Here is a 22,207-nt window from a genome sequence, read left to right on the forward strand (position 1 = left end):
CCCCCAGCTCGGCTGCAGTGTGGCCTGTGTGTGAGCAAAGGCCCTGGTGCTCCAGCCTCACAGAGAGGAAGCAAAGCCCCGAGGTGGTGGGGGTGGGTGGGGAGGGGGCAGGACCCAGCCGCCTGGACACCCAGAAAGCCGCAGACACCTCCTCCTTGCCCAGGGGAAGGCCAGAAGCGGGGGTGGGCATGGAGGACCCAGGCTTGCTTTCAGGGGCTCCCTCTTGGGAAAACAAGCATGCCCACGTGTACTGATACAAATTAAAACATAATTTAATAGGGATGAGCATGGGTGGGAATGGGGACAGTGGAGGTTCCTGGGAGACCCAGGAGCGAGGGACACAGCAGAGAGTCACCAGATAGGAGAACCTGGGAGGTGAATAAATGCAGCTTCCACGGCCGGCTGGCCGAGCTCAGCATCGCCCTCAGCGGCCTTTCCCGCCTTGCCCACCTGCAGCCTCAGGACCAAGCCACTTTCTTCCCCCCGAGCCTCAGGCTCATGCAGCCGGGACAGGCAGCAGCTGTGGCCAAGGAAGGGGCCAGGGACCTCCTCCCAGGCGCACTGCCTGGGTGGCAGGACAGCCTCATGCTGAGCCGGCTGCTTGGGGAGGACCCGAGGGAGATACGTCTCTGATAGACAGCTGGAGAGTTTTCCTTGAAGGGCAGCGAGCAGCAGGACAAAACCGTCCAGACAAGCATGAAGGCCACCGAGCGCCCCGGGGCGCCTTCAGAAGATGAAGGAGGTGGTGGCAGCGCCCGCGGGGCTGAGCACCCGCTCCGCCTGGGCCAGGCTGTCCCGGGCCTGGCGGTCCAGGTCGTGGCACTCCTGCAGCGTGTCCTGGAACTGGCGGCAGGCCTCCTCCAGGATGGAGCTACTGCGTGGGGGCCAGGCCTCCCAGTAGCTGGGCTCCACCCAGGGCTGGGCCTCCACCGGCCAGGGGCCGGGAGTGCCAGGACCGGGGCGCAAGGAGCTGTCGAGGTCCCGGCACAGCTGGTAGAAGTCGCTGCCGCGCCCACTTACACGCTCGCCATCGAGGACCTTCAGGCCGGGCAGCAGCTCGCGCACTGAGGCCCAGTAGCAGGGGCTGGCACACAGCGGGTTGCTGAGCCGCGCCAAGGGGTCTCGGAGCCGCAGGCGCTCCAGACCCCGCAGCCCCGCCAGGCACTGCAGCTGCGCAGGCCCAGCCAGCAGGTTGCCTGCGGCGTTGAGATGCTGCAGGTTCTCACAGGCGGCCAGGGGCTCCAGGCCAGTCAGCCGGTTGTCAGCCACATTGAGCACGGCCAGCTGCCGCAGGGAGGCCAGCGGGCCCAGCTGGGTGAGCGCATTGCCCGACAGGTCCAGCCACTCGAGGCCCAGGCAGTCCCCAAGGCAGCCCAGGTCCACCAGCCCCAGGCCCCGCAGCTTGAGCAGCAGGATGGACTCTAGGGAGAACTCGCCCGAGCGCGCCTTGAGCAGCTGGGGCGTCACGCGCACCCCATCGGCCTCTTCCGACTTCTCGCCCCGAGACTCCATGAGACCAAGTGGGTCCGGGGGGCTGGGGGGTCGGGCAGCTGCGACGCAGGTGCTGCTGGCAGTGAGCGGGCTGCTCACCCCACGGGTCGCCCCCTCCACTCGGCCTGGGCCCAGGTTGGACACGTCTCCGGCAGCCCCACTCAAGGGCCAGCAGGTCCCTAAGGAGAGACAATCGAACAGTGAGCAGGCCTTTGAGTCCCGTGGAGCTGCAGCAGGGGATGCGTCTGTGGCCGCCCCTCCCCTACCGCCAGGCTTAGCTGCCCAGTGGGACCAGAGGACTCCAGCCCAAGGCGCAGGAGGGCCAGGAGCCCCACGACGGGAGCCGGCCAGGCACAGGCCCCCACCTGAGGGGGTCCCAGATGGAGTTCAGGCCCGACGTTACAATCCCTCCACGGTCCCCAGTGTGCACAATCTCATTCCTTTCCTTTTTTGGTAACTGCTCGTATCATGAACTGAGACATTTCTTCTCAAATCCTTTCAAGCTATTTTTGAGTAGACAACAGGCCCCCAGGATCGCCATCTCCTTTGCTTCCTTCCTGTGAATGCCCTGCCTTTTCAAACACAGTTGAGAGCACCTGGGCCTTGCCTTATTCCCTCCAAGGTGTTCTCAATTAGAGTTTTTTCACCATCAGTAGTGAACTCAAAATGGGTTCGGGGTTCCATGGGCCCCCCCCACCGCCGGTGGCAGCTGTGGGGCTGAGTGTCCAGCCTTCAGTCCTAGACAAGGAAGCTGGGGTCGAGGGAGTGAGTGGCAGCACCGCCAGGGCCCGTGCCTTTGCTCCCCGACCCCTGTCCGACAAGACCAGCGCTTTACTCTGGCCTCAACAGAATGTCCCTTCCCGTAAGCCAGAGAGCATGGTTCCAGCCACAAACCTGACACCGTTTCCCAAGTAGGCAAAGAGGGGCTGGGGAGGGAAGGCGGAGCAGTCCAGGAAGCCGTCCTGGAGGCAGGGGCAGGGTGGCCCCGATGCTGGCTCCAGAAAAGGGGAGGGAGGGGATTTCCAGGCTGCCAGTGGCCATCGGATGGGCAGAGACCCAGGGGCCACCGCAAGCCCAGAGCCCGAGTGAGGCAGCCAAGGGGGAGGGGCACCCACCACGCCAGAGGAGCACAGAGGGGTCAGGGTTCAAGCAGAGAGGAAAATAAGCAAAGACCTCTGCTCCAAGTGGCAGCTCCCCAACCTGCAGACCGGCCAGGCCCAGGCCCAGGCCAGGCAGGGTGGTGCCCGTGGAGAACCAAGGGGCCATTCACTCCTGCTGTTTACAAAGCCCGGGGCTCCAGGGCCATGGTCAGGCTCCCAGGCTGTGTCTCCATAGCAACGCCACTTCTCATCCCCCCCCCACCAAGGAAACCAGACCCAGAGCTCTTCCCACACCCCCTAGGAAGCTGGGGGGCTGCCAACACATCCCGCCTCCACCCCACCTCTGAGAAGGGGGTCCCACATCTTTAATCTTCAGCAGCCCAGCTCTACTTTCATTTCTAGCAAAGTTTCTGTCTCAAAGCACTGGGGTATCTGCTAAGAAGCCTGGCTCACTCCGCGGAAGCGTCTGCCAGGGTTTGTTTGTAAACAGCGGGGCGACGCGATCACCACCGCGTCAGGTTAAACCTGATCTGGCCCACAGGGTGGGGGGCATGTGAGGGGCACTGGACCTGCCATAAACACAGGAGCCAGGGACCGGGACCCCGCAGCAGACAGCGAGCCACGGGGAGGAGGGAGCATGTGGCCTCGGAACCTGGCCACGCGACCAGATGCCGGGCTCCGTTTCAGGCCCGTGGGTGCAGAAAGGATGAGATGCAGGGTGCCCGGAGCGCCAGCCTCAGGAGGCAGGCTTGAGTCCAGGCAGACGGGGTCCAGGTGCCGCCTGGGTCGAGGTGTTGCTTCTGCCATGTGCCCGTCTCCCACCCACGAGAGGACAGGAGTGATCCCCCCATTTGGGGGAGCAAACTGCCCCTGGTGGGGCATCTCCGCTCCAGAGCCCAAGCCCCCGGGCTCAGGACCCTCCAGCCTCTCACCCCCTCCTTCCGCTCACCTCCTCATACACCCCCTGCCGCTCCGGTCCAGGTTTCCCCTCTTTGGAGTGTGGAGGAGCCGCTGGGGGTGACGCCACACCGCAAGGGTGCCTCTCCCGAGAGCTGACCGGGGGATGGCGGCACCAACCAATATACGTGGCCTCCAGGACAGCCCCTCCGCCCCCCGCCCCCCGCCCCACACACATGCCTTTCAGCAGTGGCAAAGAAGGTGCCACCTGAGCACAGAGTGCAGGTGACTTCAGGTCACGCTGTTGCAATCACTGAACACAAGCTGCACAAGGCTTTCTTCAAGAAGGTGCCACGGGACCCTGCTCAAATGAACACACAGCAGACTGCCTAGTATACAGGCTTACCATCTCAAGGAAAAGAGTTCACGGAGGCTGCTGAGCAAAAAAACGATTATGGTGAATTTCCCCTGCTGCCTGTCGTTCTCAGTAAATTTGAGTGGTAACTCCGAAAAAGCCGCCCTCCAGGGCCGGCAGAGACGACACAGACCAGCTGCGTGTGGGCCTCCCTACCCGTTGACACTTTAAGGGGCACCTCAGCCATACACCGGGCGGGACGGCTCGAGTCACTGAGGAACACAGCCCACCTTTCCACGCACACACCAGCAGTAATGCAAGCAGTGGGCAGATAGAAAATGGCTTCTCCCTGAATACAAAACTGGCAACCCGGCTGGAACTGAGAACCATCCTCATTCTTCTCAAACAGGCTCCAGGGTCTGGCCGACCCTGTGTGCCGCCCTAGGACGGGACGCTCTGCCCACTCATCTAGGCAGCTGTCCCCCAGGCAGCTCTCTGGGGCTTCCCAGCGCTCAGACTCCCGGCTCTGACCCTCCCGGGCCAGGTCCCTGCGCGGGAAGAAGACGGGTGAGGGGCATGTAGCTGGGGAAACGCTCCAGGTTGGTCTTCAGGGCTGGCCAGACGTCCCACCGCTTCTCCCAGCAAGCCAAGGGGTCCTCCTGGGCACCCACTGTCTCATTCTCACACAGGTGCCTCTTGACAATGATGCTGGCCAGGTGGCTCTCCGTGGAGAGGGAGGCGCCGCTCCACTCAGAGGCCAGCAGCCCCACGCTCTCCAGCCGCTCCAACGGGCTCTTCTCACTCTGGCCCAGCAGCAAGGACGTGGAGGAGGGGGTCCGGCTTCTCTGCACGGGCTCCCCCAGGCCCTTCCCTTCTTCCCGGGGCTGGGGGCTCCTCTGTTGCTCAGGGTGGCCTCTGCCCACCCAGCCTTGGGGCCCTGTAGGGAAGGGGAGGGCGGTGCGGGCTCTTCAGACAGCACGAGCTCCTTCACCTTGAATGCGAGAGCCTGCCTCCAGTGGAGGTCGGCCCCCTCGGGGAGGATGGCCTCGATCCTGCCCCTGAAGCGGGGGGGTCCAGCAGGGTCCTCGCGGTGGAAAAGCCCGGGTGAGCTGGCGGTCCGTGGAGAGCTGCAGGGGCCGGGCCCTAGGTCATCTCTCGGGCGCTCCGCTCCAGGGAGAGGTGAGGGTAGCGCAGCTGGGGCTGCACCAGGCCGAACGCGGCCCGGGCGGAGCACGCCTCCTCGGCCACCATCGGAAGGGCCACGGGCGCATAACTGGGCTGTAGATCAGGTTCCAGGAGGCGGCCCCCGCCTTGCCCAGCCGCTGTTTCTCCTCGTAAACTCGCGCGATGGCCGCTGCTGCACCAACCAGCCACTCCGGCCGGCGGTGCGCGGACACCCGGTGGTCGGCGGATGTTTCTCAGCCCGGCTGCGGGGAGCCGGCCCGAGAGCCACAGGCCGAGCTGTTCCCAACCGCTGTCCCCGCAGCCTGTCCTCCGGAGCGCGGCCCAGGGGCAGGCCGGGACCCCGAGCGCCACCTGACTCCTCGGGCTCCCCGAGGCCCCCTGCCGGCCCCCCAGTGGGCGCTGACGCCCAAGAAGTCCATGTTCTTGGCCCGGCTGCCACGGAGACAGAGGCAGACGCGGCCGCCCTTGGCCCCGCACCTGGTCGCCCATCTCCTCGTGGAGCAGGGGCTCGGCTTTGTGAGAGAAGAAGGCTGGAGGCAGGAGGCGATAGCAAGGTCCCCGTGGTCCACAAACCTCCCGAAAGGGCGGAGACGAGACAAAGGAGAGCGGCAGGGCCAGGCTGCAGAGGAGCTCGGCGGTGCTGTGGTTACAGGTCCCGGCTTGGGGCTGCTGAGGGGCATGCATGCCACCTCAGTCCTGCCTGACCGCCTCGTCGGGGGAGCGGCAGGGTCATCTCTGGGGGAGCAGGTGGGGGAGGCCCACATGGAACCACATGTCCGTCTCTGTCTTCCAGAGGTGAGGCATCAGGCGCTGGTGTTGTGACAGCGGCCCTCAGGGAAGCAGCGGCTGGTCCACTGATGGCAGGCCCTTCTGCTGCTTCTCAGGCGGCCCTCCCCGCTGCCCCCCTGCCTCCATCCCCATGCTTCCCTGCCAAGTGACGGGGCTGACGCGAGCACTTGGGCTGCCCCTTCACTTTGCCAGGCCTGACGCTCAACTGGCATGGGTGCTTGCGACCTGGCAGACGTTCCTGCAATTTGACAGTAAAGAAGCGCCTCACGTCGGGCGGGGGCCGCTGACCCGGGGTGTCTAGGGGGCCCGGGTGCCCAGCCTTGGCCTCGGCCTGCGCGGTTCTCCCCGGCTTCTGCAGGCAGAGCAGCTTCGGGGCCGGGCGGCTGCTCGCCTGCACCAGGAAGCAAGTGTCTCCTCTTCACTTCTTGAGGTAACGCACCTCTCTGGCCAGACGGGCTACAAGGATGCTGGCCGGCCTCGCCTCCTCACCCTCGCTGGGCTAGCCTGCCTCCAGCCTGTCCAGGGCTGAGTACCGGGCCCCCCGCCTTGCGCCATCCACGGGCCTTCGGCCTGGACACCTTCTTCCCAGGCTGCACAGGGCACTCCTGCCCCAGAGCAGACAGGCTGCGGGGCCAGAGTCTCTCCTGCCCAGGGTGGGCATGACAACCTGCAGAGGGGGCAGCCGAGCCAGGCCTCCCCAGGCAGCGGGCCCCTGTCTTCTCACTGAGGACATCCAGGCCCAGGAGACCTCCCTCCTGCACCTCCAGAAAGCCTGGTCAGGCGCGGAGACCCACGGGCTGCTGGGCAGGGGCGGGCTCTCTTCCTCTGCTGGGGAGGGTCCCTCCCACCCGTCTTCTGGACGCTGGAGCTTCTGGTCTTCCAGGGGCGACTTCTCCTCTACATCTGCAAACTCAAGCTGACCTCAGTCTCCGGCAGGCACTGCCTGGCACCCTGGCCGAGTCCACAAGGGGCGCTGGTAGCTCTGGCATTGGACTCGGAGCCGGGAGGAGCCCGTGGTGGGTGGGGTCGTGGGTCTAGTCCTGGAGGAGTCAGCACGCATGGGGGGGCTCTTGCCCCATGAATCCTGAGGGCGCCTGCTTCTTGTGGGGCCTTCTGACATCCTGGGCGCTTGGGGCAGTGAGAACACAGGCCCAGGCTGTATGGCAAGCGGAAGAGAACGGCTCTCGCCTAGTGGGCTCTCAACCGTGGGCACCACGCGGGGGGAAGTGAGGCCAGAGGTGGGGAGAAGGGAGCGCCGGAGGACCCGAGGAGTCGTGACCACCAAAGGCCAATCCCAGGGCAGAGCTCACCAGACCCCACCCTCCTTGGCAAGCGAGGCCTGACGTTCACCCGTCCGGATCCAGCAGAACGGTGGCCCTTGAGTGGTGTCTGTCCATCTTCTTTGCCATGCTAACACTGTTTCTTTTTTTTTCAGTGTTTATCCAGAATCTAATAGGCACTTGACAATGTTCCTGTGTGCTGGATACAGTATAGAGTAGGCAAGGCTCCTGCATGCAGGTGGCCCCCAGGCTGGCGGGAGAGGCAGACGCGAATGAAACTCTTACTCGCACGACGTGAAGAGGAGAGCCCCAGTGCGGGGCATATGGGGGCACCGCGGGGCCGTGGGACCCCGGGGGGCTGACCTCACCACGACGTAGGGCTCCAAGGCGCCAGGCAGGTTTCCCGGGGAGAGCCGCGGGTGCCCGCACTGTCAGTGAGGCCGTGGGAGCAGAGGGGGCCAGGCTCAGTATCCTGGGCACCTGCGAGGCCCGGGAAAACAGGGGCATCACTCGGTCCTGCGGAGCAAAGCAGCCTGAGGCTTCCCAAGCCTCCATCAGGGCCAAACGACGGGGCAGCTCCTGACGCTGGCGACTCAGGCCTCCAGCATCTCCTCCCCTCGGAGCCTGCTCTGCTCTGAGTCCGGCCCCCACTTCTCCCTGGAGCTGCCCCCCACCGACCCCAAAGCCCCCAGTGACTCCGATTTCTCTGCACCAGCCCCACCCGCCCCATCCTCTCGGCCCTGGAAAGCACGGTCTCCCTGGCTTCCTGTCACCGGAGACTCCTTCCCAGCCTCTGCCCTGCTCCTTTTCCTCTGCCCAGCCCTTAATGGCATTTCCTAGTCTCTCCTACCACGCCCTCCCCGACTGGGTCCCTCCACACCACTGAGCGAGTGAGCGCTGCAACCCCCAACCCCGCCTGGCTCACGACCCCCTTGTGGGCTGCCCCTCGCCCACTCTGCCTGCAGTCAGCTCAAGCCAGGGCAGAGACTCCAGTTCACCCAGACGCTCAGACCCCACACCCAGGCACCATCCTCAACTCGTCCCCCGCCCTCCCCCCATTGGTTTTCCTGGATATGAGCTCAAATTCAGGGCTGCTCTCAAAAGAAAAGAGACACAAAGAAGTCAGAGACGAAATATGCAGAAAGGAGAAAAGAAAATAAGAGGGAAGGTAAAAGGCCAGTGAGTGAGGATGTGTCTCCCGGGGAAAGAGAAGGTTCAGAGGAGAACAGCGGATCCCGCCCCGGGCACCTGAGAAGAAGCGTGCGTCCCTCCAGCCCAGAGCAAGACGCAGGTTAACCGAGGAGATTAAGCCAGGATGTTCTGACTTGGTAACGTGAAACGTTCAGAAGGGCCGCCAGGGATGGCAGGACAGCCTTCACTGGGGACGAGCCCGCTCGGCAGCTCAAGGGAGGTTCGGCCGTGAAAGCAGGTGGACGACACCGAGGCGCCTGTCCAGCCGGAGAGGCCTCAGGAGAACCGAAAGGAAACCACCCCAGCCCATCACTCGACAGCCAAGTCAGCCACCACCACGCCAGGCGCCTGGAGCCCACTGGAGGGGACGCCGCAGAGGGGCCGGGTCAAGGCACAGATGAAGGGCAGGCACTGTCCTCGTCCAGAGGAAGGGCTCTAGATGTCAGAACAAGACAGACTCACCTCTGCTCTAATTTTGATTGAAGAAACGGAAACCCAGAGCAGAAACATGATGCTCCGTGGCACAGCAGAGGACCGGAGCAGTCCGTCGGCTTCGTCGCTCCCAAGAGCGCAGAACAGGGTACCGAAGGCAGGCCTGTGTCCCACCTGCTCTCACGGATGAGGGCAGAGAAAAGGATAACACTTGTGAGTCAGGCTGCAGCCCAGCGCACACCCCAAAGCCTTCACCGGAGGGCCCTAGTGGACCCCAGGGCACCAATCCTGTTCCGTCCCCGACCAGCCTCATCCCACCGGTCTGTCTGTATTCTGCGGACACCTTTGACCCATTTGACCATTTAGCAAAAACTCATCAAATATCTACTGTGAGCCAGCACTGTGCCCTAAACATACACATACGGGAGAGGAACTGTCGGCTGGCACGCGGGGCTCAGGACGGCAAGACAACTTGGAAACAGCGATGCAAACGGGCGGGCGCTACAGAGCCTGGGCGGGCTGACCAAGAGGCAGAGCGAGCCTGTGACACTGGAGTTGAGTGCTGTCTCTGACGGGTGGCTCCCCTTGGGCTACTGCTTGAGGAACCCTGTCTCCTGACAGAGCCCTGGGCGGGTCCGGAACCTGGGGCGATGGGCAGCACCCACAGTAAAACCCCTCTTTCTCTCCACCGAAGCACAGCAGGATGAGAGCGAGGTGGGCGTTGCGAAAGCTGGCCTCGACTCTACACGAATCCAAAGTGTGACATTTAAAAAAGTCACCCACAAACTCCAGGACTTTGGTTATTAGTGAGAGGTTGTTTGTGACACGTCTCATAACAGCTGACACACACACCTGGGAGGACGATGACAAGGTGGACGGTCTGGGGCTGGACTGGGGAGGGGGGGAGGGAACCCACGGAGGCAGGCCTGGCCCTGGGAAGCAAATGGGGGGCAGGGGGCAGGAGAGGAGGAGCAGGTAATGGAGGCAGGACTGCAGGTGAAGGGGCAGTGTGGAGAGAATGCGGGGGGCAGGTGTGCTTGGGCTGCCGTGAGGAGGAGCGCCTACCCAGTGGTCCTCTCCACTATCCCAGATCAGTTACAGATGTGGCGATTTTATGGTCTTCTGGAACAAGTCTTCAGGAGTAGACCTGACAGGTACTGAGCTAAAGATGCAGATCCATGGAAAAGTCTCCATAGAAACGGAGGGAAAACACTGGCAGGAGAAGAGAGGGGAGGGTGGTTGCCCAGGCAACACAGACACTGTGGGAAGGGTAGAGGAGAAGGTGCCCACGGGCAGAGGGCAGAGAAACACCTAAGTGATGTTAGGGAGGGCCAAAGGAAGCCCTTCCAGAAAGGACAGACAGGGTCACTTCAGTGGGATGAAGCAGCTGGAGCCCCAGGCTATGCTCTGAGAAGCAGGGAGTGCAGGCGCTTGCAGTGTCAAAGGGTTGGGAGGGGAAAGGCTTAGCTCCATCTCAAAACAGAGCAAAGGAGCAGTGGGAAGATAGGGAAGATTGATGGCAGAAACCTCCAGAGGGCGTGGCTCAAGGCACAGGTGCATGGCATGGGGTCGGGGGGAGGTGGAAGGGGTCATCCTCAGAGACGAGAAAGAATCTATTTTTTCCCCCTGTCACAGCAAAGAAAGACGCTGTGGTGGCAGGCAAGTCCTTGAGTGACGGCAGGGGGAGGACCCAGGCAGTTTATGCCCAGGAGCCTACAGACTCCCAAGGGGAGGCCGTATACTCAGCAAGGCAGCAACCTGCTGGCTGAGCCTGAGGCGGGTGGGGCCTCAGCACTTAACACAGGCGCTGGCTCCACGGATCAGAGGCTTCCTCACCACCCTCACCAGGGGCTTCCCAGGTGGCTCGGGGGTAAAGCATCCACCTGTCCAGGCAGGAGACGTGGGTTCGATCCCTGGGTCGGGAAGATCCCCTGGAGAAGGAAATGGCAATCCACTCCAGTATTCCTGCCCGGACAATCCCACAGACAGAGGAGCCTGCTGGTCTATAGTCATGGGGCCGCAAAGAGTCGGACATGCCTTAGCACCTCAACAACAACTCTTACCAGGCCTTTTCCCATGCGCAGGCCCAGAAGGAAAGGGGCCACTTTTCTATTTCTCCTAGGCCTGCCTCACCCCAGTGCCTCGTTTGCAATTCAGGCTACCCTGGGCTTTCAGGAACTATGGCACAGGGACGTTTTCACCCTGCTCAGTCACTAGCCCCCACCTCTCTCAGCCCCTGAACTGGGGTGGGGGGTCAGTGGTGCCTGTCCATCCCCCCCGCCCTTCACGCCCTGACCTGCAAGGGACTTCAAAGCACTGGATGAGCCTTCACATCCTGGGCTTCTCATTCCCCAACCCACTCAAGCTAGTAGGAGACATTAGATGGTGAAGAAGAGGATGGGACTAGAGGAACAAGTGGATGTAAAAGCCTAGAGCAAACCACTGTACATTTCAGGCTTTGGTCCCATGTGCACACTTGTCTGCACGCAAACCCTAAAGGAGAGGTTTGAAACAAACATGCATCATTAGATTTCGCCATATGCAAAACCTGACACAAAATGAGGTGCTTTAAACTACACACACTTGGCTCTTTTCTGCGAGGCTGCTCTCCATAGTGGATTGAGAGCATCAAGTTCCAGAGCCAGTCTATAGGGGCTTAAATCCTGCCTGTGAGCGAACAGCTGTGTGTTCGTCCCGCTACTGAGCCTCGGTTTCCCCGTCTACACAACAGGGAGAACAGCAGGTGCCTCCCTGGCTCGTTAAGGATTAGTGGCGTTCAGTTCAGTTCTGTTCAGTCGTGTGCGACTCTGCGACCCCATGAACGCCAGGCCTCCCTGTCCATCACCAACTCCGGGAGTTTACCCAAACTCATGTTCATCAAGTCGGTGATGCCATCCAACCATCTCACCCCTTCTCCTCCCGCCCTCAATCTTTCCCAGCATCAGGGTCTTTTCCAATGAGTCAGCTCTTCGCATCAAGGTATTGAGCGGCAGTTCCAGGCACAGACTGTCTGATGGACACGAGCCCGCTGTTCGGCGCTGGCAGTGAAGACAGGGGAGACCGGGCCGCACGCTGGGCCGAGATCAGGACAAGCCACCTCGGCCCCTGGAATCCGGGAACCGCCGCGCCCGCTCCCCGCCTTACCTACTGCCCAGGGTCAGGCCGGCCGGCGGGGCCGACGGAGACGGGACGCCCGCGCCGCTCCCCCGGCAACTGGCCGCGCCCTGGGGCGGGGAGCAGAGCGCCGCCTCCCGACCCCTCACGCAGCGCAGGCCCGGGACCTACCACAGGAGGCGCCCAGGGCCCGGCAGAGCCAAGGGGGAGGAGTCCAGGTTCCGGGACGGACTTCCGGGAGCTACAACCCAAAGGATCCTCCGCGCCCACCACTGTCCCGAGGTTCGAACGTTCCTCCTGCCGGCAGTCAGCGCGGAGTGCGCAGGCGCGGCGGGCGCCGGCTGGAAACGGCGGAGTCTCGCCGGCTCCTCCGCACGAAGTCGCTCACTGCTTTTCCCAGATAGAGTTTGTTCTAGTGTAAGGGTGCTAGTTTGGAGGATCGGAAAGGGACTTGTTTGTTTATAATCGTTCTAGTTTAGCTCTATGGTCTTGGAAGAAGCGCTATGCGCTTCGGGCCGATGGCGACCAAGCCTTCCTTTTCCACTGGCAGATCCCCAGGGTCCCTTCCTCCTCGGGGCCTTTAACCCGCCTGAACTTGACTTTTGTGCATGATTTGAGACGGGGAGTTCATCCGACCTTTTCTTCATTTAGAGAGCTGATCCTCCTGCAGTGTGTATTGCTTCCTCGCTGATTAGTTCTGCCCACCCTTCATAGGGATCTATTCGTAGGCTCTATATTCTAATGCATTTCTATTCTATACTAATAGTCTCTCCCTGCAGAAATACATTTCTGGTTTTTTAAGATATGATTTAGATACAATCAATGTCCCAATTTTAAGTGTACATTGCAGTGGATTTTGACATTTTTTCACTGCAGAACCACCTTCACAATCAAGGTATAGGATATTTCTATCCACACACACATCCAGTAATGATAAAGTAATAAACCACTTCACCTTTTCTCAATTAACCTCCCACCCTGTGCCCCCAGGTAACAGCTAATATGCCATTTGTCATGAAAGACTAGGTTTACATTTCCTAATAAAATATATAATAAATAATAAAGATGGCACTCTACACTATGCAGTCTTTTATGTATAGGCTCTTTGGCTTAATACAATGTTTCTGGGATTCAGTCATGCTGATGTATAAATCAGGAACTCATTCATTTTTACTTCTGAGTCAAATTCCTTTATATGAATGTAGCATAATTTGTTTACCCATTTACCCTGTTGACGACTTGGATTCTTTTCAATTCTAGGCTATCACAAATAAAACTGCTATGAACATACCTGTCTGTGTGAGGGCAGAGGTTTTCATTTATCTTTGGTAAGATAGGAGTGACCATGGTGGGGTATATGGTAAATCATGCTTAACTCTGTAAGAAACTGCCAAACTATTCTCCAAATTGTTTGTGCCATTTTATATTCCTAGGAACAATGTTCAAATTGCCTCCAAATCCTTCCCTCCAACACTTTATTGTCAGCTTGTTCATTTTAGTCATTGGCATTCCCAGGTGAATAATAACATTGGTTACATTTTCAGGTGCTTATTTGCCATTTATACATCTTCTTTTGTGAAGTGTGGTTGCAAATTATTTGCCTACTCTAAAAAATTGGCCTTCTCTTACTGTTGAATTCTTTATATATTTATATTTGGCTCAGTTCATTATATATTCTGTATATATGCAGTGCAGATATTTTCTCCAAACTTTCTTAACAATGTTTCGAAGACCAGTAGTAGAGATGGCACTGTCTGATCTCACCACCATCACCCCCACACAGAGGAACCAGAGATCAAATTGCCAACATCCGTTGGATCATTGAAAAAGCATAAAGTTCCAGAAAAACATCTGCTTTATAGGCTACACCAAAGCCTCTGATTGTGTGGATCACAACAAACTGTGGAAAACTCTTCAAGAGATGGGAATACCAGACCACCTTACCTGCCTCCTGGGAAACCTGTATGCAGGTCAAGAAGCAACATTTAGAACTGGACAGGGAACAACAGACTGGTTTCAAATTGGGAAAGGAGTAAGTCAAGGCTGTATATTGTCACCATGTTTATATGTAGAGTACATCATGTGAAATGTCAGACTGGATGAAGCACAAGCTGGAATCAAGATTGCTGGGAGAAATATCAATAATCTCAAATATGAAGATGACACCACTCTTATGGCAGAAAGTGAAGAGGAACTAAAGAGCCTCTTGATGAGGCTGAGAGAGAAGAATGAAAAAGCTGGCTTAAAACTCAACATTCAATAAATGAAGATCATGGCATCCAGTCCCATCCCTTCGTGGCAAATAGATGGGGAAACAATGGAAACAGTGGCAGATTTTCTTTTCTTTGACTCAAAAATCACTGCAGATGATGACTGTAGCCATAAAATTAAAAGACTCTTGCTCTTTGGAAGAAAAGCTATGACAAAACTAGACCGCATATTAAAAAGCAGAGACATTACTTTGCCGACAAAGGCCCATCTGGTCAAAGCTGTGTCTTTCCAGTAGTCATGTACAGATGTGAGAGTTGGATCATAAAGAAGGCTGAGCACCGGAGAATTGATGCTTTTGAACTGTCGTGTTGGAAAATACTCTTGAGAGTCCCTTGGACTGCAAGGAAATGAAACCAGTCAATCCTGAAGGAAATCAGTTGAAACTCCAATACTTTGGCCACCTGATGTGAAGACCTGATTCATTGAAAAAGACCCTGATGCTAGGAAAGATTGAAGGCAAGAGAAGAGGACGACAGAGGATGAGATGGTTGGATGGCATCACCGACTCAATGGACATGAGTTTGAGCAAACTCCGGGAATTGGTGATGGACAGGGAAGCCTGGCGTGCTGCAGTCTATGGGATCGCAAAGAGTCGGGCATGACTGAATGACTGAACAACAACAACACTAAATTTAATAATGGGGCACCCGGGAGGGGGCAGCTGAGGTGAGGAGATGGAGGGGGCTCTCTACTTCCTTCTCAGTTTTTCTGTAAACCTAAAAGTGCCCTAAAAAAATAAAGTCTATTAATTTTTTAAAGTGGCAGCAGTAGGGTTACTTGGATTATGAATCAGAGACCTCGTGATCTGTGTTTAAATGATCTATGAGCCATTATTATCTAAAAAGCACCTTTCCACACTTACTGCTATCCTGAACCGTAGCACAGCCAGTCACCCAAGTATTTGTGGCTTCCAGAACCTGGGGGTCTGCCCCAGGGCAGAAGCACGACTTTCCCACCACGTCTTCTTCCCACCCTCTCCCTCCTTGCTCCAGGCCCTCTCGAGGGCACTGACTTGATAATCATACGTGCCTGCTAAGTCGCTTCAGCCGTGTCTGACTCTTTTCGACTCTGTGGACTCTAGCCTGCCAGGCTCCTCTGTCCGTGGGATTCTCCAAGCAAGAATACTGGAGTGGCTGCCATGCCCTCCTCCAGAGGCTCTTTCTGTCCCAGAGATTGAACATGCATCTCTTAGTCTCCTGCATTGACAGGTGGGTTCTTTCTTACTTGCGCCACCTGGGAAGCCCATATTAAGGCAAAATGCCCTTGAGGATCATCCAGTATCATCTTCCCCCAAATGTGTCTGATCAGATAGTGCTGGTTGGGTAGGAAGATCAGAGACCATGTTGTTTTTCAAATAAAAGTATCCAGATTCTTCCCTGGAGCTTGTGGGGCACAGCTGCTAATTCAGTTGGCTCCTTGGACCTTCCTAACTCACTTGAAAAGAGAAATAGTAATAGTAATAGCAATTGGGAGAGCTGACCAAACACACACAGCTCTCCTAGGGTCAAGACAAAGCCTCTAATACTGGATGAGGAAAACTTCCAACCATTTCCTGAGTCAGAAGATGACCTTTCCTCCCTTTCCTCTCCTCTCCTCACTCCTTCCAAGTTCTGTTTGCTAAGCCCCCTTAGAGGAAAGTAGCCTAAGTTAAAAAGGCTCCCAACAAGCCGGGTGGGGGGTGGAGGTGAAGGTCGGTGGTACTGAGATCTAATCTACGGTGACCACACGTGTGGTCCCCAGATGGAAAGAAAATCAGCAGGGGGCACCCGGATTTGAACCAGGGACCTCTTGATCTGCAGTCAAATGCTCTACCCCTGAGCTATACCCCCAGGCCATTTTAGGCTCTGAACCAGCACCAGTTCACTGTGTTATAACACCCAGGTATGCAGTTGACGGCAATTATCATCCATTCTTTGAGCCAGTGGGAACCTGTAGAACTGGCATCCCTCAGTAACACCCTCTGGTCTCCAACCTACCCTGCACCTCCCACAGAAGTGCTTACTTCTTGGATGATTTCTCTACAGATTATGTCAGCTGTTTTGTGTTTTTCTTCTGTGTGAAACTAATTATCTCATCCATATACTTTTTGTCCTGTGGGTTTATACCTTTTTATTGCTTTATTATAGTTGTTGTTCAGTCGCTAAGCTGCGTCTGACTCTGCAGCCCCATAGATTGCAGCACAACAGGCTTCCCTGTCCTTCACCATTTCCCCAAGTTTGCTCAAACTCATGTCTAGTGAGTCAGTGATGCCATCCAACCATCTCATCCTCTGTTGTCCCCTTCTCCTCTTCCCCTCAGTCTTTCTCAACATCAAGATCTTTTCCAGTGAGTCAGCTCTTTGGATCAGGTGGCCAAAGTACTGGAGCTTCAGCTTCAGCATCAGTCTTTTCAATGAATATTCAGAGTTGATTTCCTTTAGGGTTCACTGGTTTGATCCCCTTGCAGTCCAAGGATCTCTCAAAAGTCTTCTCCAGCAGTCACAATTCAAAACCATTAATTCTTTAGCACTCAGCCTTCTGTAAGGTCCGACTCTCACATCCATACATGACTACTGAAGAAACCATAGCTTCAGCTATACAGACCTTTGTTGGCAAAGTGATGTTCTGTTTTTTAATATGCTATCTAGGTTTGTCATAGCTTTCCTTCCAAGGACCAAGTGTCTTTTAATGTTGTGGCTGCAGTCACTATCTGCAGTGATTTTGGAGCCCAAGGAGATAAAGTCTGTCCCTGTTTCCACTTTTTTTCCCATCTATTTATCATGAAGTGATGAGACTGTACGCCAAAAACTTAGTTTTTTTGAATTTGAGTTTTAAGCCAGTTTTTTCACTCTAACTGTTGCTTCTTGACCTGCATACAGGTTTCTCAGGAGACAGGTAAGGTGGTCTGGTATTCCCATCTCTTTAAGAATTTTCCACAGTTTATTGTGATCTGCACAGTCAAAGGCTTTAGCATAGTCAGTGAAGCAAAAGTAGATGTTCTTCTGGAATTCTCTTGCTTTTTCTATGATCCAATGAATGCTGGCAATTTGATCTCTGGTTCCTTCCTCTGCCTTTTTGAAATCCAGCTTCAGCATCTCGAAGTTTTCTGTTCATGTACTGCTGAAGCCTAGCTTGAAGGATTTTGAGCATTACCTTGCTTTCATGTGAAATGAGCACAACTGTATGGTCATTTGAGCATTATTCAGCATTGTCTTTCTTTGGGATTGGAATGAAAACTGACCTTTTCTAGTCTTGTGGCCACTGCTGAGTTTTCCAGATTTGCTGACGTACTGAGTACAGCACTTTATTACTATTTATAATAATTAGGAAAATGTTATTTTAAAAAATTGTGTAAGCGAAAATATAGGCACAAATAAGTAAAATTAAATAGCTGTGTAGCCAGACCCATGAACCATGCATGCATTTCAAAATTTTTTAAAATTTGATACTTTGGTGAGAAGAGCAATTGAATAATAAAGTTGTCTTTACTGATACTTTATAGCATTATAAAATAAATTCTTTAGGTATAAAGAAAAATAACTTCCAATCTAGAATTCTGACAAGATCGGGTGCGCTCAGGGTGCTATGGCTGTAGACTCAATCTAGAATTCTGAACCCAGGTAAACTGACATTCAAGCAAGAGGACAAAAGAAAGACATTTCAGATGTGCCAAACCTAAGAGCATTAACTGGATCAGAACCTCATTGAATTAAGGAGAAAGAAGGGAGATGAACCCAGAGAGAAACAAGGAAATGCAAACCAGAAGGATGACACCCCTGGGATATCTGGAGCTGCCTTCTCTCCTGAGCTACTTGCCTTTGTGGGGCCAAAGATACTCTCCCATCCTCTGTTTCCCCATCCGCAATATAGGTGTAATCATACAACCCCCTGGGCTGAAATTTTCTGAGGCAGACTGAGATCTTCAGCTTGAATTGGGCTGCTCTGGACGGAAGAGGTGGATCTCCTTGACTCCCTTGAATGAGTTTTCCCCATATTGGCAGAAGCTTCTTTAGATTTAGTTTCCTGAATGGTAAACTGGGAAGAGAGCTAATCCACGACAAAGAAGACCCTCCCAGGGGCTCCCAGCAGGCAATGGGAGGAAAGGGTGGGGGGTCCCAGGATATGGGTCTTTGGTGGAGTGGAGGCACCAGGGCTTAGTAAACACAAGATGAAGCAAGGGTGAACAGGTGCCCTGGGTGTGGCCGCGAGTGTGAAAGGGCCTGGTCGCAGATGTGTGGATCTAGAGCAGCGGTTCTTAAAGCATGGCCCTGGACCCCCAGCATCAGCGTTAGCTGAGAATTTGTTAATCAGAAACTTTCAGGGGGAAGCCCAGACATCCCTGTTTTAACAAGTCCTCCAAGTGATTTTGACGCACCCTACAATTAAGAACCACGGGTCTAGAGCAGAGTTCAGAGGATGAGCAATCTGATTGTGGTCCTTGGCTTTCATCCTGCCTCTGCCCACCAGCTCAGTCTGACCCTGGGGCAGGTGCTAGAATTCCTAACCCATCCCTTCCTGGGGGTTCAGTACCTAAGTCATCCTGCAGGTGGCCACAAGGGAATCGATATAGATCTGTGTTTCTCAAAGTGGGATCCCCCAGACCCTCTATAAGAAGCTTGTTCCTAACCCCACATCACATCTGCATGTTTGACAAGCTCCCAAGATGATTCTTTAGCACAAGAAATCTGAGGACTGGCCCGAAAGGTGCAGCATGCACAGGTCAAATTCTGGTTTTTTCCTTCTGGTCCTTCAGTTGCACGGCGTTGTGTGCTCTGCTAAGCCCACATTCTAGTTCCCCTGATGGTCCCAATTCATCATTAATCTATTAAAACACTCCTCTTCTGTAGCCTTTACATTTTTTGACTGATAGAGGATAGGGAAAAGGAAGATAAGAGACTCATTGGCTTAGTTATAAGGTCATGAACCCAAAGTCAGGAGAAGTGGATTCAGGTCCTGAGTTTATCTGTAAGGAGCTGTGTGTGCTTGGGTAGACCAGTAATCCTGAATCTCTGTGTTCAGATGCCCATTGTGAAGGGCATAGACCAGCGACCCTAAAGGCCTTTCCTGCCATAAATACTAGTGTCAGTGCTTTTCCAGAAAGAGCAGGGAGGTGGTTACAGGGAGAGGGAACCTGTTGCTTATTTCACATCAAGGAAGTAAAATTATAGTGAGGCTGGCTTGGCAGCTTTGAGCAGGCCCAGCCTGGTAACATCTTGTGGCAAAAATTTATAGGAATGTTGGGCGTGGCTACACAGGTAAAAGGTAGTACTAAGGCCTCTATTTGCATCAGGGGGTATAGCTCAGGGGTAGAGCATTTGACTGCAGATCAAGAGGTCCCTGGTTCAAATCCAGGTGCCCCCTGCTGTCCTTCACTTTTGCTAATTGGAGCTGGTATTGAAGGTTCAGTTCCTTTCCCTAATCCAGGGCCTCGGGATACCAAGTCTTCTTAAACTGGGGAAAAATCTGGGGTAACTTAAAACCCTGTCTCTGAACATGACAAGCCTAGAGTGATACGTTCCTCCAACTATGACTTTCTATTTCACTTACCACTGGTCTTGTTCTACACAGGTTTGTTTCTACATGTTTTCATTGCCCTAAATCAGTGCTGTGTTGGTAAGTATTTACCAACCAGCTCTTGAGGGGAGGGGGTGCATTGATTTGCAGTGTTTTCCAAATTCACAGTGTAAATAATCTCACCAAATCCAATGTCAAGCCACAAACACAAGATCACTGATCATGGTGTTGGGAAGATGTGCTGAGAAGTGAGTCTCTGGTGTGAGTAGGTCAAGCACAGCACTGCTCCTGACCCATCTTCCCTATGGGGGCAGGGGCTCTTTGACCCCCACGCTATCCTCACAAAGCTTACAGAAATAAGAGCAATGGCTATCATAGAACCATCCACTTACTCAAGATAGATTTCTGTTCTACTTGATGCCAGACCCAGCAGAGACAGATATCAGCAGGAACTATCTGTGGTGAGCAAGGGAATCAAATGAAGAAATGGCCAATTGAATGTAAGGATAAGTAGATAAAAGAAGAAGGGTGCTAATTTAAAAGAAAAGGGAAAAAAGTAAAAGAAAAGGACTTTAGTAACCAGCAATATACTGGTTGAGAATCCCTTGGACTGCAAGGAAATCAAACCAGTCAATCCTGAAGGAAATCAGTCCTGAATATTCACTGGAAGGACTGATGCTAAAGCTGAAGCTCCAATACTTTGGCCACCTGATGTGAAGAGCTGACTCATTTGAAAAGACCCTGATGCTGGGAAAGAATGAAGGCAGGAGAAGAGGACAACAGAGGATGAGATCGTTGGATGGCATCACCAACTCAATGGACATGAGTTTGAGCAGGCTCCAGGAGTTGGTGATGGACAGGGAGGCCTGGCGTGCTACAGTCCATGGGGTCGCAAAGAGTTGGACATGACTGAGGGTCTGAACTGAACTGAACCACCTTCCATCTCTCTTCCTGGCACTAGCTGTATGGGATTAGGGGGACTTGTAGCTAAAATATATAAAGAAATCTATAAGTCAGTAGGAAAAAGAGCAAAAAAGTCTAATAGAAAAGCAAGCAAACAATATGAACAAACTAGAGAAGTGGAAAGCCAAATGGTCAACAAACAGATGAAGAGAGTCAGGCTCATCAGTTATTATTAGTGAAATGTAAGTTAAAACAAGATACCATTTTACACACATCATCTGGTTGAAAAAATAAAAAAGGCTGAATGACAAATGAAGTCCAGGAGTTCTGTAAGTTTTGTCGGAGTGTAAATAATTGCTTTGATAGACAATTTGGTAATATCTTGTAACGCTAAAAGTAAACATCAGCCACAACTCTGCTCTTTACATGGAGACATACATCCTAGAGAAGTTCCAGCACATGTGCACAAAGACCTATATAGGGACAATCCTTGTAACAGGAGAACCTGGACTAATGCAAATATCATCAACAAGGGAATAGAAAGATAACTTGTATGCCACCCTGAGCTAGATCTGTCATAACGCTGCGTCAGTCAGCTATGCCACCATGATGCTGCATATCAAACACCTGAAAACCCCGACTTAGAACAACAAGCATTTATATTTCACTCATGTGACTCTGCTTCTTCTACTGAGGTTTGGCAAGACGGCTCCAGGTCATTTTGTGGTTGGCCTGTTTTCCATGTTTCTTCTGTGGCATTGGTAGGCTGCCCAGGGAACACACCTCATGATGAAAACAGAAGCACAAACCATCCACTCAGTGGGCCACCAGAGCTGGAGAAACCCCAGGAGCGTGTACATGCAAGCCCTATCAAGCACTGGTGGAAGACTGTGCTGATGGCAATAACTTCCCGACAGCACTTCCAGCCTGCAGCACAGGGCAGGAAGACAGTGCTGGCAGCTAGAAGTCAGCTAACATGCATGGAAGTATTCAGAGCAAGGGGAGCTGCAGGGGACACTGACTGGGACTATTAGGGGACATGTCTGTGGTAGTTTGTTAGCAGTTTTGATCTCTGTTCATATAACAGGTAATGATGGGGTTACATTGTTGTTTCCATTTGCTTTCCTTGATTATAAATGATGGGGAGCATCTTTTCATGCTGGAAAGTCACTTCTACCACTTCTTTTGTGAATTGCCTGCTTGTCTCCATTGCCATTAACCTGCTGTGTCTCATTGACGACCTCTGTATATGTGTTTGTTGTTCAGTGGCTCAGTCATGTCTGACTCTTTGCAACCTCATGGATTGCAGCAGAGCAGGCTTCACTGTCCATCACCAAGTCCTGGAGCTTGCTCAAACTCATGTACATTGAGTCAGTGATGTCATCCAACCATCTCATCCCTCTGTCGTCTCCTTCTCCTTCTGCCTTCAATCTTTCCCAGCATCAGGGTCTTTTCCAATGAGTCAGTTCTTCCCATCAGTTGACCAAAGTATTGGAGCTTCAGCTTCAGTATCAGTCCTTCCAATGAATATTCAGGGTTGATTTCCTTTAGGATTGACCGGTTTGATCTCCTTGCAGTCCAAGGGACTCTCAAGAGTCTTCTCCAGCACCACATCAAAAGCATCAATTCTTCGGCACTCAGACTTCTTTATGGTCCAACTCTCACATCTTTACATTACTACTGGAAAAACCGTAGCTTTGACTGTAT

The 22,207-nt window shown here is 54.2% G+C and overlaps 1 protein-coding gene and 2 non-coding genes across 5 annotated transcripts; 1 reads left to right on the plus strand and 2 right to left on the minus strand.

Moving 5' to 3' along the window:
* Window positions 1-254: 254 nt before the first annotated feature.
* Window positions 255-12,070, minus strand: LRRC61 (leucine rich repeat containing 61). 3 transcript variants are annotated; one of them, XM_070457982.1, is made up of 3 exons: window positions 11,865-12,070; window positions 8,751-8,894; window positions 255-1,670 (listed from the first exon to the last, which is right to left on the minus strand). In XM_070457982.1, exon 3 carries the CDS (start codon window positions 1,510-1,512, stop codon window positions 727-729), a length of 786 nt encoding a protein of 261 aa, XP_070314083.1. In that variant the 5' UTR covers window positions 1,513-1,670; window positions 8,751-8,894; window positions 11,865-12,070; the 3' UTR covers window positions 255-726. The 3 variants fall into 3 exon arrangements, with proteins under 3 accessions (XP_070314083.1, XP_070314077.1, XP_070314101.1); XM_070457976.1 differs by lacking the exons at window positions 8,751-8,894; window positions 11,865-12,070 and adding an exon at window positions 4,134-5,042; XM_070458000.1 differs by lacking the exons at window positions 8,751-8,894; window positions 11,865-12,070 and adding an exon at window positions 3,541-3,666.
* A 3,792-nt stretch (window positions 12,071-15,862) lies between these two features.
* TRNAC-GCA (transfer RNA cysteine (anticodon GCA)) lies at window positions 15,863-15,934 on the minus strand. The gene has a single exon. It is a non-coding gene; the product is annotated as a tRNA-Cys (tRNA).
* A 3,438-nt stretch (window positions 15,935-19,372) lies between these two features.
* On the plus strand, window positions 19,373-19,444 carry TRNAC-GCA (transfer RNA cysteine (anticodon GCA)). Its single transcript has one exon. It is a non-coding gene; the product is annotated as a tRNA-Cys (tRNA).
* The last annotated feature ends 2,763 nt before the right edge of the window (window positions 19,445-22,207 follow it).

Source organism: Odocoileus virginianus, chromosome 1 (genome assembly GCF_023699985.2).
Source record: "Odocoileus virginianus isolate 20LAN1187 ecotype Illinois chromosome 1, Ovbor_1.2, whole genome shotgun sequence".
Taxonomy (NCBI): Eukaryota; Metazoa; Chordata; class Mammalia; order Artiodactyla; family Cervidae; genus Odocoileus; species Odocoileus virginianus.

Bases quoted from the DNA above. Each gene is read 5' to 3' on its own strand.
- LRRC61 (XM_070457976.1), bottom strand. From the start codon at position 4,239: ATGAGGATGGTTCTCAGTTCCAGCCGGGTTGCCAGTTTTGTATTCAGG. The intron at 1,671-4,133 runs GTGGGCTGTGTT...GTCTCTCCTTAG, and splicing joins GCTGGTGTGTGCGTGGAAAG to GGACCTGCTGGCCCTTGAGT.